At 33.8% G+C, this 15,223-nt stretch overlaps 1 protein-coding gene across 2 annotated transcripts in view; it reads right to left on the bottom strand.

Moving 5' to 3' along the window:
- Window positions 1-593: 593 nt before the first annotated feature.
- The window catches only part of TYR (tyrosinase), an 89,234-nt gene continuing 74,604 nt past the window's right edge, over window positions 594-15,223 (bottom strand). Inside the window, exons 4-5 of one of the 2 annotated variants that reach the window (XM_011363280.2) lie at window positions 9,373-9,554; window positions 594-1,211 (exon numbers count right to left, since the gene is read on the bottom strand). In XM_011363280.2, the coding sequence (XP_011361582.1) occupies window positions 1,180-1,211; window positions 9,373-9,554 (214 nt within the window). In that variant the 3' untranslated portion in view covers window positions 594-1,179. Of the gene's footprint in view, window positions 1,212-3,546; window positions 3,777-9,372; window positions 9,555-15,223 lie in introns of those variants that run through there. The other variant, XM_011363278.1, reaches the window with a different exon arrangement.

Genomic DNA, 15,223 nt, shown 5'->3' with positions numbered 1-15,223 from the left:
AGAGTATTGGATAGTTTTTCCTTTTATTGGACCCCAATAACTTCTACCCACCGGTCTTAGTCTTTTATGCTATATATAGCTACAATACAAATGTAATATCAATTGCGCTATTTTTAGAAATTCAACAAGACCCAGAAATTCAAGTAGCAGAATTATCTTGACATACTAATTTAAGGTCTTAATAGCCAAGAAAAATAGAAATGTTATTTTAGTAGAACTGCAGACAGGCTGATATTCACATAATTGTTCTCAACCTTTAAATGTTTTGTAGCATTTTAAACATTCTCTAATAAAATGAAATTCTTCTTAGAAGATAAAATAAAAGCTCTTAATAGGATTATTATTGTGATTGTCAACATGTTTAATGAGCAGGTATTGAGACAGGCATTTAGCCAGATTTTCTGTAGGGGCAGGCCCTTGTTTTCAGTGACCTTCAGAAGTGTACTCAAGACTGTGGCATGAAAGAGCCAAAGGTTGTTTTATGCTTGATGTCCATAACACATTTTGGAGCAGAGGTGTAAAATTTATTATGCTTTCTGAGAAAAATAAAAATGTATTTATCAAGCTCAAAGGAGTCAATTAGTTTAAATTTGTTTTTACTGTTTTGCTAAAATCAAAGAAAGGAAATAATAAAAAGAAAAGTTAAATAATCAAAAAGAAAAAGTCAAATATTTCCACATTTTATCATTTTTATTCAGATACAAGTAGCAAGTACTCACTACCAAATGGCATCATTTACTTGGAAATATTGGCTTGAGGAAAACTGCAAAAGAGATGATTAAAAAATAGCAAGGCAAGCACAGGTGTGTTTTACCTGAGTTAGAAGTAGGGTATACTTTGCATTAGATTACAGTTCTAATAATGGCCTTAATAGACAAATACCAAGGATTTCTGTTGGGACATCTTTTGGAGACTTGAACATCGTTTGAGTTAGAGCGAAGTCAGGCTTTTTGGCTCTACTCAGTTGCCTAAGCCTTTTATAAATGGCTCTGATCCAACAAGCTGTGGTAATCCTCCTTTTCCATGAGGAGTGGCTGGTTTTCTTCAGGGAGCTGCTTTCTCTTGCGATGACGACATAACAGGATAGTAATCCGTCCCAGCACAGCAGTGAGGACAGACCCCACAACAGCTGCCCCAATGAGCCATGGCCAGATCCGACTTGCTTGTTCTAAGTAGGGCTTAATGTAATCTTGAAAAAAGTCCATATAGATCTCTGTCAGTGACAATGAAAATTCTTTGGGACTTTTATTCAAGATGCTTTGTAAAAAATGATTAAAATATCTTCTGGATTAAAATTTTGCCTTCAAATCAAACCTAGCTAAGTAATTGTTTTGCTTTCTGACATCAGAGTAAAAGCAACCACAGTCATTGTTACTGCTTCTCCAGAATCTTCTACATACCGTTATCCAGATTCCTTTTTCTACTCCTTGTTCTCAGTTTTATTATTTCCAATTCCCAACTAAATTGAATCCACTCCTCAGATGCCATTGCTAGTTTATTTAAAACTTTTTTCTGGTTATGCACCAAGTTGAGGCTTATAATTCCCAGTATTTGCCCTCTAGTTCCACAGACCTTCTCTGTGTCAATAAGTGTGCTGCTCCCTATCCCTTGCCTGACTTTTCTCTACTAGGGATCAGAAATTAGACAAGCTAACAAATAAGTCTGACAACTATCGAGAGTTAGAAGAGGAATATTGCTTTATAACTCAGTTTATTAATTGTAATTTCTGGGCATCTGACATTATTCCAGCAATAATTATAAATTTCTATTTATTCTAGATGATAATTAACCAAAATCATAGGACCGATGTGTATAATAGGATGATTTTGTGCTTTTTTTGAAATCCAAACTGGGACTAAGTGAAATGTGACCATCTAAAATTATGTGATCTTGACTTTAGGTGAGTCTTTTCTAGATAAAGGCATTTTCCACAGCTCAATTTTTATTTTTTTAAGTCAATTCCCTTTTAAATGCTTTTAAAAAATAATCTGAACACTACACTTCAGACTTTACAGGAAATGTAGACTATTTTAGTTGAAAGGTACCATATAGGTCAGTGAGTCTTCTCTTTAATTCTCTCTCAGAGATGTAGAGGTCCAGGCGCCAGACCCAGGCAGATTCCAGGAGCAGGAATCGTGTAAGTCTGTCTTTAAAGCATGGCATTGAGAGTGAGAGGACATGTTCAGAGATGATGCTGGAAGTACGTCAAGCAGTCAAACTGAAGTACGTATTTGAAAATGCTGAGCAAAAATATAAAATGGGCATAAAGGAACTGAAAAGGCTGAGGATGCCGAGACAGAGCAAATGAGTTTGGATGAGAAGGTGGAAGTGAAATGCCCTGAATACTGTAGCAGAATCACAGGGCCTTTTTATACAGCATGCTTGGCCTTGTGCCGGAATAGGGAGTTGTTAACAGTCCTGAGCCGATTTAAATAAGTATTACTATAGACCCAATATTTAAATTCTCTTTATAGACTTCAAGGTAAATTAGCCATCCAACCTATATGTGAAGAATTACAGTGGCAACCATTTATTTTCTAAGGATGCCAATTTTGGTTTTGGAAAGCTCAGAGTATTGGATAGTTTTTCCTTTTATTGGACCCCAATAACTTCTACCCACCGGTCTTAGTCTTTTATGCTATATATAGCTACAATACAAATGTAATATCAATTGCGCTATTTTTAGAAATTCAACAAGACCCAGAAATTCAAGTAGCAGAATTATCTTGACATACTAATTTAAGGTCTTAATAGCCAAGAAAAATAGAAATGTTATTTTAGTAGAACTGCAGACAGGCTGATATTCACATAATTGTTCTCAACCTTTAAATGTTTTGTAGCATTTTAAACATTCTCTAATAAAATGAAATTCTTCTTAGAAGATAAAATAAAAGCTCTTAATAGGATTATTATTGTGATTGTCAACATGTTTAATGAGCAGGTATTGAGACAGGCATTTAGCCAGATTTTCTGTAGGGGCAGGCCCTTGTTTTCAGTGACCTTCAGAAGTGTACTCAAGACTGTGGCATGAAAGAGCCAAAGGTTGTTTTATGCTTGATGTCCATAACACATTTTGGAGCAGAGGTGTAAAATTTATTATGCTTTCTGAGAAAAATAAAAATGTATTTATCAAGCTCAAAGGAGTCAATTAGTTTAAATTTGTTTTTACTGTTTTGCTAAAATCAAAGAAAGGAAATAATAAAAAGAAAAGTTAAATAATCAAAAAGAAAAAGTCAAATATTTCCACATTTTATCATTTTTATTCAGATACAAGTAGCAAGTACTCACTACCAAATGGCATCATTTACTTGGAAATATTGGCTTGAGGAAAACTGCAAAAGAGATGATTAAAAAATAGCAAGGCAAGCACAGGTGTGTTTTACCTGAGTTAGAAGTAGGGTATACTTTGCATTAGATTACAGTTCTAATAATGGCCTTAATAGACAAATACCAAGGATTTCTGTTGGGACATCTTTTGGAGACTTGAACATCGTTTGAGTTAGAGTGAAGTCAGGCTTTTTGGCTCTACTCAGTTGCCTAAGCCTTTTATAAATGGCTCTGATCCAACAAGCTGTGGTAATCCTCCTTTTCCATGAGGAGTGGCTGGTTTTCTTCAGGGAGCTGCTTTCTCTTGCGATGACGACATAACAGGATAGTAATCCGTCCCAGCACAGCAGTGAGGACAGACCCCACAACAGCTGCCCCAATGAGCCATGGCCAGATCCGACTTGCTTGTTCTAAGTAGGGCTTAATGTAATCTTGAAAAAAGTCCGGTTCTAAAATAGAAAGACATCCCAATGTTTTTACTGCCACCACCACCATCACCATCATCATGCTTAGGTTTTGAATGCCTGCTCTGCTACTTACTAGCTGTAAGAGCTTGGGAAAGTTACACCTAACCTTTCTAAGCTTCAATTTCTTCATCAGGAAAATAGAAAAACAATACCACATTTTTGATATGTTTTAAAGTTTGTAGATAATGTCTGATCTATAAATTGTACAGTGCCTGTCCTCAGGTCAGCTACTGTAACTCTTTTAGCTATTCATGCTGGTATTTGCCTCCATATTTATAAATAATAGGCAAATGTTACTATTTCTTAATTTATCAAGTTTATCTCTGAAGTTCCTCAAATATAAATAATGATTTTAGCTCTTTTACAACTTCCCTTTTCTTCTTTCAGTCTTTTCAGTATAACAGTATGATTTGGGGTCAATTCCACATCTAGGATTTTCATTATTTTTATTATTTAGATATTATTCACAGTTGAACCAAATATTATGCTATCATTTCATTTTTTTTTTTCATTTTTTTCCTTGAAGTTAATAATTTATTGTATTCTTCTGCTTGATTTTAAAGTACCCATTACTTATAAGCTACTCTATGATACTCTATATCCATTTTGTAAGACAATGGGAAGAAGAGGGTGCATATATGGCTTAACATTGCCATAATTTATGGCTATGTGACTTAAGTCTTAAGCAAAAGTAATATATGCAACTTTTGGGCAATTCTCTTAAAGGGTGTGCTTTTTCCTTTTTCCTTAGGCAGAATGTGGTTAGTGTCTTGGGGAATCATCACGGACCATGTGGTTCAGGTTAAACCCTAGGTCTTATTGAACTATAAGGAAGGAGCTGCTCTGGTCCCTGAAATTTTGAATTTTTTATCTGACAACATACCAAGACTGTTATTTGAGTAACGAATTAACTTACTTAAGCCTTGGATATTTGAACCTAGATCTGCCCTCCATCTCTATCTTCCCACACTTGTTGATGCAGAAACTAGAACCTTTATGATTACTTTCCTTGGCTATAGTTGATTTATACACTGTGCTGGAACTGAGAGTCAGATAGCTCAGGAGCTGATGATACCTTACTTCTGTGAAAGATAAGATGAAGTCAACACACTCCAAGTAGAGACAAGAGTCAGAAAAGAGAGAAAAGGAAGGGGAGAGAGAGGAAGTGGAGGAGGGGGAGGAGGAGAGAGGCAGTCTGTCTTTAGGGCGATTTAGTTGCCTAGTTCTCATTGTCTCAGTCTCAGCTGCATTTCTGCCTTTCCCACAGTTTGAATGCTCATCCTGTTTCTTGAATTTTGTAAACCAATAAATCCCCTTTTATCTAATCTCATTTCTTTGCTCAATTATTTTAAGTTAATTATATACCTACTACAATAAAAGATAGAGTTAAGTACCTTAGGATATTCTGGAGTTACAATTATATGTAAACTTTATATACAATAAAAAAAAGAAATCTGCAGACCGAGGAGAAAAGGAATATGTATTTAACAAAATACCTTGGAAGGAATGGGTAGCAACACAAAGTAAAACATAAAATGAGAGTTTCATTTTCACCATAAACTCAATAATGCTCAGAACGATTAAAACATAAATATTACTTTTTCAATTGGGAGAATTTGTTAAAAACTAATTTTATGTTAAAGCCCAGTATTCACTCAAAGAAGATAAAAGTTGAGCTTAATTTAAATCTAAACAATGAAAGCCAATAAAGCTAAAATTAAAAAGAAATTTAAAAATATAATAACTTTTTTTCATCAAACATAAAAGTTATTGCTTTTAATATATTTTAAAATTATTTTGAAAATGAGACTATAAATGCCCAGCTTATATCACTATTAGTCACTTCAATATGTAGTACATTTAAAATGTCTAACAAAATGCACAGTGCATAGAGGTTACATAATAAATATGATTTCCTTTATTTAATTTTTAAAAAAATTAACTCAAATAATAAAAATTTTTAAGCCCTAATGTGACTTTTTGAGTCTCTTCTCCTTTTATTCTTGTAATGGTTTTTGTTTCATTTCAGTAAAAAGGACCCATTTGACACTATGGAAGGAACAATGAGGTGGAACATATGTGTACAAGACACATGGGGACTAAGGAGAACCCTCTCTTCCAAGGAGTAATGGAGAAAGAATTAGTCTGGGATTCCATATTTGCCACTTACTAGCTTTGTGGCTTTCATTAGTCACTTTATCTTTCTGTTCTCAATTTATTTACTTATAAAACGGAATAGAAATCATTACTACATAAGTTTGTGAAAATTGGCAGAGATAACAATTTATATGCTGATGTCTCGTACATTAGTGTCTGTAGGCAAAAGTCTCTTCTGAGTTTCAAGGCTATTCAACTGCCCCAGAGACATATTTACCCTGATGTCTCATATCACCCCATTTACATTTCATTATGTAACAAAGGAAACCATGATATTCCCTCTATGTCTGGCCCTGCTCCTATTGTTACTATCTCTGAATTGTACCACTATTCATTATTTTCACAGGCCAGAAAGCTTAAAAGCATCCTACTATAAAAATTATTTTCTTCTTTCTTCTTCACCTACTATAAAAATTATTTTCTTTCTCACCTAGTATAAAAATTATTTTCCAAGTTCTGTAGATTTTATTTTCCGAATAACATCAAATTCTTTTGTGCTTTCCTCCTCCTTTCCTACCACCACTGCTGCAGTTAAGCCTTCATTTTCCCCTGGACACTTATAATAGTGTTTTCACTGCCTCCCTAAATATGCTTTGCCATTGCTACAAAAACTTCCTACATGCTATAAAACAATAATCTTTCAAAAATTTAAATTTGACCATGATCTGTTTAAAATCCATTAACGTCTTCCATTATTCTAACAATATGGCCAAAATCCACAATAAAAGAGCCTTTTATCAACCAATTAATTCTTCCTGTCATACCTACCAATATCCTCTGAAATGTCACTTCATTGACCCCTAGAGATAGGCACAAATCTAAATAAATGAGTCATTAGCTAAGTAGCTGTTTAAAGTCTTTCTCTGCAATTAGGATGTAAGCTCTGTGAAGACAGAGGATTTGTTGCTTGATGCTGTATCCATAATATCTAAGATAATGCCTCTTCAATGTAGGTATTAAACATACATATGTTGAAATCAATCAATCAATCAATAAAACCACCTAGAAAACACCTAGTGTGATAGAAGATTTGAAATATGGTATAAAAATACATATCTAAAAATGACGTGGGTGTTAAGAGGGGTGACATTTTTCTAGCAAGCTTTCCTTTACTGGTTAAAAGATACCACCCTTTATAATAAATATCACTTGCACTCAAACTGATTCATTCTATACCAGATACCAGTTGGCACTTAGATTGGAAAAGCTTGTTAGATAGCAATTCTGATCTGTAGGGCTCACAGCCAAGGTGGAGAGGGGAAAAATTTATCCTTAGAAAACTTTTCATGTAACTCTAATAAAGAAGTGATTAAAAATGACTATGTATATGTATAAAATGATTCGATATCTGAGAGTTTAACAAGTGAGAAAATAGGATCAGAATTTAGCGAAAGAGAACAGTATTATTCAAAAGCCTGAGCCAATGGAAAATCTGGCATGGTCTAGAATGGAAATCATAATATCCTAAGTAGTGAATCTTTGAAAAACCATAATCAATATGCTGCTTTCTTTATGTACTGTAGATACTTATTTACACAAGGAATGGAAAATGTATTACTTGAGACTGTCCCTCTTTTAACTCACAGGAAGCCCCTTCCCTTACTATACCTCTACTCTTTGCAAAATCTTGTTCTCAGTGATCTTAAGGTTTTCAAAGAACTAATCTTTTTCAGCCATTTTAATATTTTCTCCATTGGCTCTTCATATAAAGCAAAGCAGATCAATCAAACCGAAATCTGTTCAATTAGTGGTCTTCCAAAGGGTGGGAAAAGGTCGATAAAATGCAGCTTCTCTTATTGGCCCTACATCATAGTTCTGCTATGCCACATACTAGCTAGATGTCCTAGGACAAGTTACTTATATTCTTTAAGCCTCTGTTTTCTCATCTATGAAAAGGAAGAGGAAATAATAGTACCTACTTCATATGGTAGTTATGAAGATTTAAGGAAATAATGAACACGACATACTTAGAAGAATTCCTGGCACATAAAAAATACTCAATATGTCTCAGCTATTATGAAAGGATTAACTTTATCTCTTCAATGAATTTCTCTATTGCTCATACTACTCAAACAGAAGACTTTAGCATTCAATAAATGCACAGTCACTTTCACCTCTATTTTTTCTTGTTATTCTTTTAGTTTAGGATCTTCCCTGCCCTTTTCTATCTGTCACCTACCTGCTCATCCTTCAAAGTCTTGTCTTTATATTCAGAATGAACTATTCAGAAGTCTTTGCTTTCTCCTCTATGAAATTTATGACTCTTTTACTACACTTACCACAGCCTTATGTTTCATACTGTCTTGCACAATTTTCTGACTTCCACGCTGAATTTAGACCTTTTTGAGGTCTAGAATTATGTCAGTCATTTATGTATCACTAAAGTCTAGCATGTGAAGTGGGAAGTTGGTAAATGTCATTCATTTGTTCATTTTGTTTTACTTATCTGTTTATGTTTTTAAGAATTATCAATGAGTATAATGAAACATCAATGTTTGTTGAATACTTCTTATTCCAAGCTATATGTCATTTTACTGTTTTAGGTGTTGACCCTCAGTGTTAGAAGCACAGTGTAGTGCAGTTAGGAGGCCCTCCTAGTGTTGAAATCTGACTCTTCCACATATTGGTGTTTGATGTTGGGAAAGTCACTTAAATTCTCTTATTATCAGTGTCCTTACCTTTTTCTAGAAATAATAGCAGTTAATATACAGTTGATTAATGATGCATGTATGGAATTTACATGTAACAGAATCTCGAGTTAAGGGGAGACATTATTGTCTATTCATTTATCCAGAAGGTACTGACAGTTCTACTCAGATTATTTAAAACTCAGATCTAGGTACAATTCTAGATTTTTATATCACTACCTTAATTACAGTCATAGCAATTATTATTATAATACTTATAGTTATTATTGCTATTTGGGCTTAAAATCAAAATGTCCACAGTTTTTCTTGGTAATCTGGAAGGAAGTTCTCAAAGATGATTCTGAACTGCTGGATGTTATCTGTGCCATATTGCCCTTTAACACATCACATTCATTTAATTATCACAATATCTCTTTAAGGTATTCCGATCTCAAATTTCAGAATTTAAGAAACTGAGATTCAGGGAATTGAAGAAAAATTTTCCAGGGTCATACAATTGTCAGCAAATAGAGTCATGTCTCAAACCCATTTTTTTTTTTCTGATTTTAATTCTAGTGCTGTTTCCATGGTTTTCATGTACAAGATGTATATTAAGCAGAATGAATATGAATTTAAAGATTCTTGCAACTTGGTTCATGTAATAAATTACTGATAAGTATTGCAATGCACTTTTCTAATTTAAAGGATTTGGTGATGACATTGTGAAAACATATGGTTTCATATTCTCTCAAACACTTTATTCAGCAATTTATCTGAAAGAAATTGAACTTTACCTGAATCTTGTAGGTAGCTATACTCATAGCCCAGGTCTCTGGATGAAATAAAGAAATCACCATTTCTATAGAGAGGTATAAAAGGAACCATGTAGGATTCCCGGTTATGTCCAATGGGTGCATTGGCTTCTGGATAAACTTCTTGAAGAGGTCGATGCTTTCGGAGCCACTGTTCAAAAATACTACAGAAGAAAGGATTATTCGTACTCAGAAACATTGCTTATAAAAGAAATATTTGGATTTCTTAAAGTAAAATAACAATACAAATCTGACATATCTTAAAATCCCAAGACATGGAAAGATGCCAAATACAGTTTTTATGCTTTGAGAGTATTTTATAAATTCATGCTGTTAGGTTCTGATGAAACTCACTCATTTGAAAGAAATATTAGAGGGTAACGTTGAAAAAGGAATTTCTTAGAAGATGAATGAAACATGACAAGTTTAGATCCTTCAGAATGCTGTAGAGCAAGGGTAATTATTGGCTGAGTAACAACTGAATCATGGTTGTAAATTAAATGTTTCTTGTCTCCAAGAAAGTTAGGCCAAAGAAAGAATGTACAAAACTAAATTGGAATTTAAATTGGAATTTGGTCAATTTTTTGGTCATGGTTGGGGTCTTTCAATTATTTCAACTTCTTGTTATGTTTAATGAAGTATGTGTTTAATGAATCTTGAGGGGAGGAAGAGCTTACCTCCCATGGTAAGGCTAAAAGTACTTATTTGGTTTCCCAACTTCCCCTGAAGCTAGAGTGTGATCACATGATCAATACTCAGTCAATCAGAGACAGCCTTTCAAGACTTTGAAACAAGAGAAACTGACACACAGAAGCAAGGACAATAGAAAACCGGTCCAGTAGTAGGAGATGGTGGTTGTGATAAAAACATCCCATTTTTAGGGGCAGCAAGGCCAGAGGTACCAGGAAAAGTGTCTGCTGTCCAGGGGTATCCTGTGTTCTACAGCATGATTTGGGCAATGATTTGGCTTCTGCCCTCCTCTCTTGTTCCCACCTGTTCCTAAACATGCTTCTCCATGATTTCCTGACCTATGCAATATCCTCTTAGCAAATTCTTTTTTTGTTTAAATCAACCAAAGTTAGTTTCTGTTCCATTCAATTAAAAACTCTAGAACAATAGCTAAAAAATTAAGGGGTATAAAAGGTCCAGTAAGAATGGAGTAGAAACTCAAGCTATAGGAGAATTTATAGTGGGTCATAAAAAGCATGACAAAGAGAATGGCTTTGTGTTATCCAGCCATATAACCTGGAGGGAAGAACACTAGATCTGGAGTCAGAGAACTCTCCTTGAGGCCTAGCTCTTGAGAGCTCTATGACTCTAAGTAAATCACTTAACCTCTTGGAGACTTAGCCTTGTCATCCTTAAAATGTGAGTAATAATATTTGTTCTATCTGTTTCTGAAAGGATTATCCAATGTGATAATTTTTATGAAAGTATAAACTAAGGAAGTTATTGTTACTTAGTTATAAAATTTAAGCTAGGAGGTAAGAGGTAAGGGCATGGTCAAGAAGGTAGTATCTTAAAAAAAATAATAATGCTTCAAACAAACAAAATTTAAAAAAATATAGGAGAGAGAGAGGAAGCCAGGTGGCAGCAATGGTGATCATTTTTCCACAATGGAAAACAATTTATTTGCTTAGAGACTCTGAACTTCAAATACTAGCTGTGGTCAAAGTTGGTTTTTGATTGTTTATTAATTGAGGGATCAGCAGGCCACTGATAAGCACTGAAAATATGGTCCATGAATACTCTCTACATTCTCAGTTAGTAAATATCTTTACCAAGTACCTACTATATGTCAAGTTTTGGAGAAACACAAACCTATGTAAAAATCTGAGCTCTGTGGGTTGTGACAAGGAGAATTTAAAATTTCTTAAGCTGTTTGATTTTCCTTTTTTTAATCTTTAGAATGAGAATAATATTTATGTCATGAAGGTATTGTGAGGATAAATTAAAATAACATAAGTAAGCTACATAGCTAAGTACTTGACAGATGGTAAGCAAAAGCTATCATCATTCGTATTCCCTTCCTCCTCCTCATTATCAATGTTATACTGGAAGAACTTTACAATTGGTGAGAGACATGGGACATGCTATAACAGAAATGTCAAAGACGTGTATTTGAGCTAGGTGTTTAAGAATGGTTATTTTGATGAGCAGAAATGGAAAAAAAGAGGATTCAAGAAGATTGATTTTTCTGTTTTCTTCAACCAAAGTAATTAGAAACTGGCTTAACAAATAAACCCCAAATTCTATTTAAGTCCTAAAATTTTATGAATTAGTCTTTTTGTTTTAATGTTTACAATGTTCTAGTCACAATAGTATTACTTATTCATTATATATGATTCAGAAAATAAAAACAAGCAAAAAAGAGAACAGGAAAAATCACATGTAATTGCTCCATATTTTTGTTATACCTAGTTTTTGAAATATGTATGTATAAGATTACATATATTTTAACAAAAAAAGATTCATATTATAGACAGTGTTTTACAAGGTAATTTATTTGTACTAAACAATACTTAAATAATATTTAAATATGTTTAAACAATGTTTACCAGTTTTCAAATGGTAAATCTATTTTTAATGGGAGGGAGTCTCTCTGATAATTAATCTCTCCACCTATTAAACTTTGACTGATTTAGAAACAGCCCAGTATACAATGAGCTACCAGACAAGGGCTTGAGGCAAAAATTGCACCTTTGTCAACTGAGAAAAATTACTACTATACTTCAATTTATAAATAACCTTGTTTCTGCCAAGAAATAAAAATTCTTTACTTAGGTAAGACAAGGACATCAATTCTTAGTACCAAAAGATTTAATGGATGAAACCATTAATGTGCTCACCCACCTTATCAACCTTTTAAAATGAAGGTATTAATCTTGATTAAATTCTTTATTGGTGGTTCTCATCTTCAGTTAATTTCATCAAACCATGTCTAGAATGGCTCACATTGGAATACTAATGTTTAACTTAGATAATCACACTGACATTTTGTGGAAAAAAAAATTATCCTCTTACCAAAGATTCATTTAAACTGTATTTAGACAGTTTTTTGGAAGTCTGAGCAACAATGAAAGGCACAAAAATAAATTAGGAAAAGGTCAAGATGATCACAGATGGAAACAAGAAGAGATGTGTTTTATACATAAAAGTAACACAGATTTTAGATCTGATGTGTAAAGACCCTAGTCACTCTCATCCTTACAAGAAAAAACTAGACTAATAGAAAATTAATATTTTTTTCTTGGAACCATAAGAGAACTGGGGGCATGGGGCAAAAAACTACCTTCACCCATACTGCAGAGATAAGTGCATTCAAAAGAACACAGCTGAGATTTGCTTACCAGGAAGAGAAACAGCTGGACCCATAAACTGGTAGGAAGACTTAAACACTGAAAAATGGCTGGAGGTTGAGTATAGGTACTAGCGATAGTGAGAAACTCCTAGGAGCCACAGTCTTAGGGGAATTCCCACACATTTGGGGGTTTTATCTCCAGCAACTCTACTAAATTTTCACAATGAAGATCTATGATCCTCTCCTGGCTCTGTCAGAGTAGGGAGAGAGTGACCAGGGCCTTATCCACAACAAAGTTCTTTTATCCAGGGGAAGTAACTCCCAAAGTTTTATCCCAGGTGAAGGAAGGGAATTCTTCTCAGCCTAGCCTCTTCCAGCCTTTCTGTCTTAACTAAGGGGAAATAAAACAGGCTACACAGGTCAGGGCTTCAAGGAAATAGATTGGGAATGCGGCAACCAAAAAGGGGTGTAGGAGACAGAGAGAGAAAAAAATGGAGTGGAGAAACACCCATGAAGGGTACAGCCTCCAAGACGCTGGCCAACTAAAGGACTGAAATTTAATCAGGATATTTTAGACCTCTTTCCAGTCCCTCATATTTTACCATGATACCAACACAGTGCCAGTGCAGTAACAGTGGATTACAGCTAAAAGAGCTGCAAGACAGATGTCTCTGAGGAATAGTATTCAGGAAAACCCAAACCCAAGAGTGGAGATAAAAACAAAGATACTAGGGAAATTTGAAGACTCTGGTACCTATAGGCTACAAAAATCATTAAATACAATCTTTGCTAGTTTAACAAATTCTTACACTAAAGACCTATCTATCTCAGTTCCTATCACCCAGTAAAGCAATCATCAGACTTTACTTATATATGACATGAATTTTGGAGTTATCAGATAAAATATTTAAAAACTGAATATGTTAAGATATAAAAAGTAAACAACATGCAAGAATAGTTGAGCAATACAGGCAGAGACATGGAAACTAAGAAGAATCAAAGGAAATGCTAGAAATCAAAAACACTATAATAAAAATAAAAATGCCTTTAACGGGCTCATCAGTAGAATTAACTCAGCTGAGGAAAGAATAAGTGAGCCTGAAGATAGAAACTTCTGAAACTGAAATGTAAAAAGAAAAAAAAAAAAGAAAAAAGAATGGAACAGAGTTCAAGAAAACTGGGATAAAAAACACTGGGATAATTTAAAAGGGGTAGCATCCATGTAATTGGAATAAGAAGAGTAAATAGAGCAGAAAAAATCTCTAATAAAAGGAACCAGATGACCCAATTGAAATAGATCTCAATAGCTAAAAGTAAAATAATTTGAGCCGCAAAATAAAGTAGTATTAGATCATAACCTAAAGTATAAAATAAATATGGATGAGTCCATAATGATATAATTAATGAATAAATAAATGTGGAAATACATAAATATACCATACAGGAGAATTTCAAACAATTATGTACATAAAGCAGGTGGCATTTAACACCCTACTCCTCATGTGGGCTATGCATAGTGACTTTCTTTCAAAGAGTACAGTGGCAAAGTCATTTAACAGTTTGAGAAACCCAATAAATACTACTTTAGTTGAGGTTAACATCGACAATGGTATATCATGTTGACAGTATGCACCTTTGATATGATATAAAGAGAATGATGCTTTTATCTCTGTTATCTTCCGTCCCAAAATGCATAACTCTAGCCTAAACATGAGAAAAACAACGGCTAAATCTCAATATTGAGGCATTCTACAAAACATCTGTGTGGTACTTCTCAAAGCTGTCAAGGTCTTCAAAAACAAGGAAAGTCTGAAAGTTGTCATAGCCAACTGCAGCCTCTGGGAAAGTCTTTGATGGTGTATTAAATAAAGAGCTGAAGAATGCGTATTTAGTGAAATGGCAGAGATGTTTCTGAAGACTAGAATAGAATTTGAAAAAGACTTTTGATGAGATGTAATGTGGTATAAAAAAAAAAAGATATTTGGTAGCTGCTAAATAATCCTAAAAAAGATATTTGGTAACTGCTAAATAATCCTAAAAAAGATATTTGGTAACTGCTAAATAATCCTAAAAAAGATATTTGGTAACTGCTAAATAATCCTAAAAAATTATGGACTTTGGTTAATGATAATGTATTGGTATTGTTTCATTAATTGTGCCAAGAGCTCCACACCAACGTAAGATGTTAAAAATAGGGGAAGATAGATGTGGGGTGTATGGGAACTCTGGTCTATCTTTGCAGCATTTTTGTAAATAGACAACTATTCTAAAATAAAACAACCACTAACAAACTCTAATTTAGTTAGATATTTAGGAACCGATTTGCTTTATACATTCACCACCACTACCACAATAAATAAATGTAACATAAAGAACATAAAGAACACTTATTTATTTATTTATTCATCTAATACAGAAATAGAGGAGTATGTATACTCTGAGCATCTCTAATAAACTGTCTCTGTACAAGGTATTCCTTGTCCTGTGGCACTTAGAATCTAGTGATAGAGATAGATAGTAACCAGACATCTT

The sequence above is a fragment of the Pteropus vampyrus genome, unplaced genomic scaffold (assembly GCF_000151845.1).
Source record: "Pteropus vampyrus isolate Shadow unplaced genomic scaffold, Pvam_2.0 Scaffold84, whole genome shotgun sequence".
In the NCBI taxonomy this organism is placed as follows: Eukaryota; Metazoa; Chordata; class Mammalia; order Chiroptera; family Pteropodidae; genus Pteropus; species Pteropus vampyrus.
The sequence above is the reverse complement of the archived record's forward strand: the minus strand, read 5'-3'. Positions and strand labels throughout refer to the sequence as shown.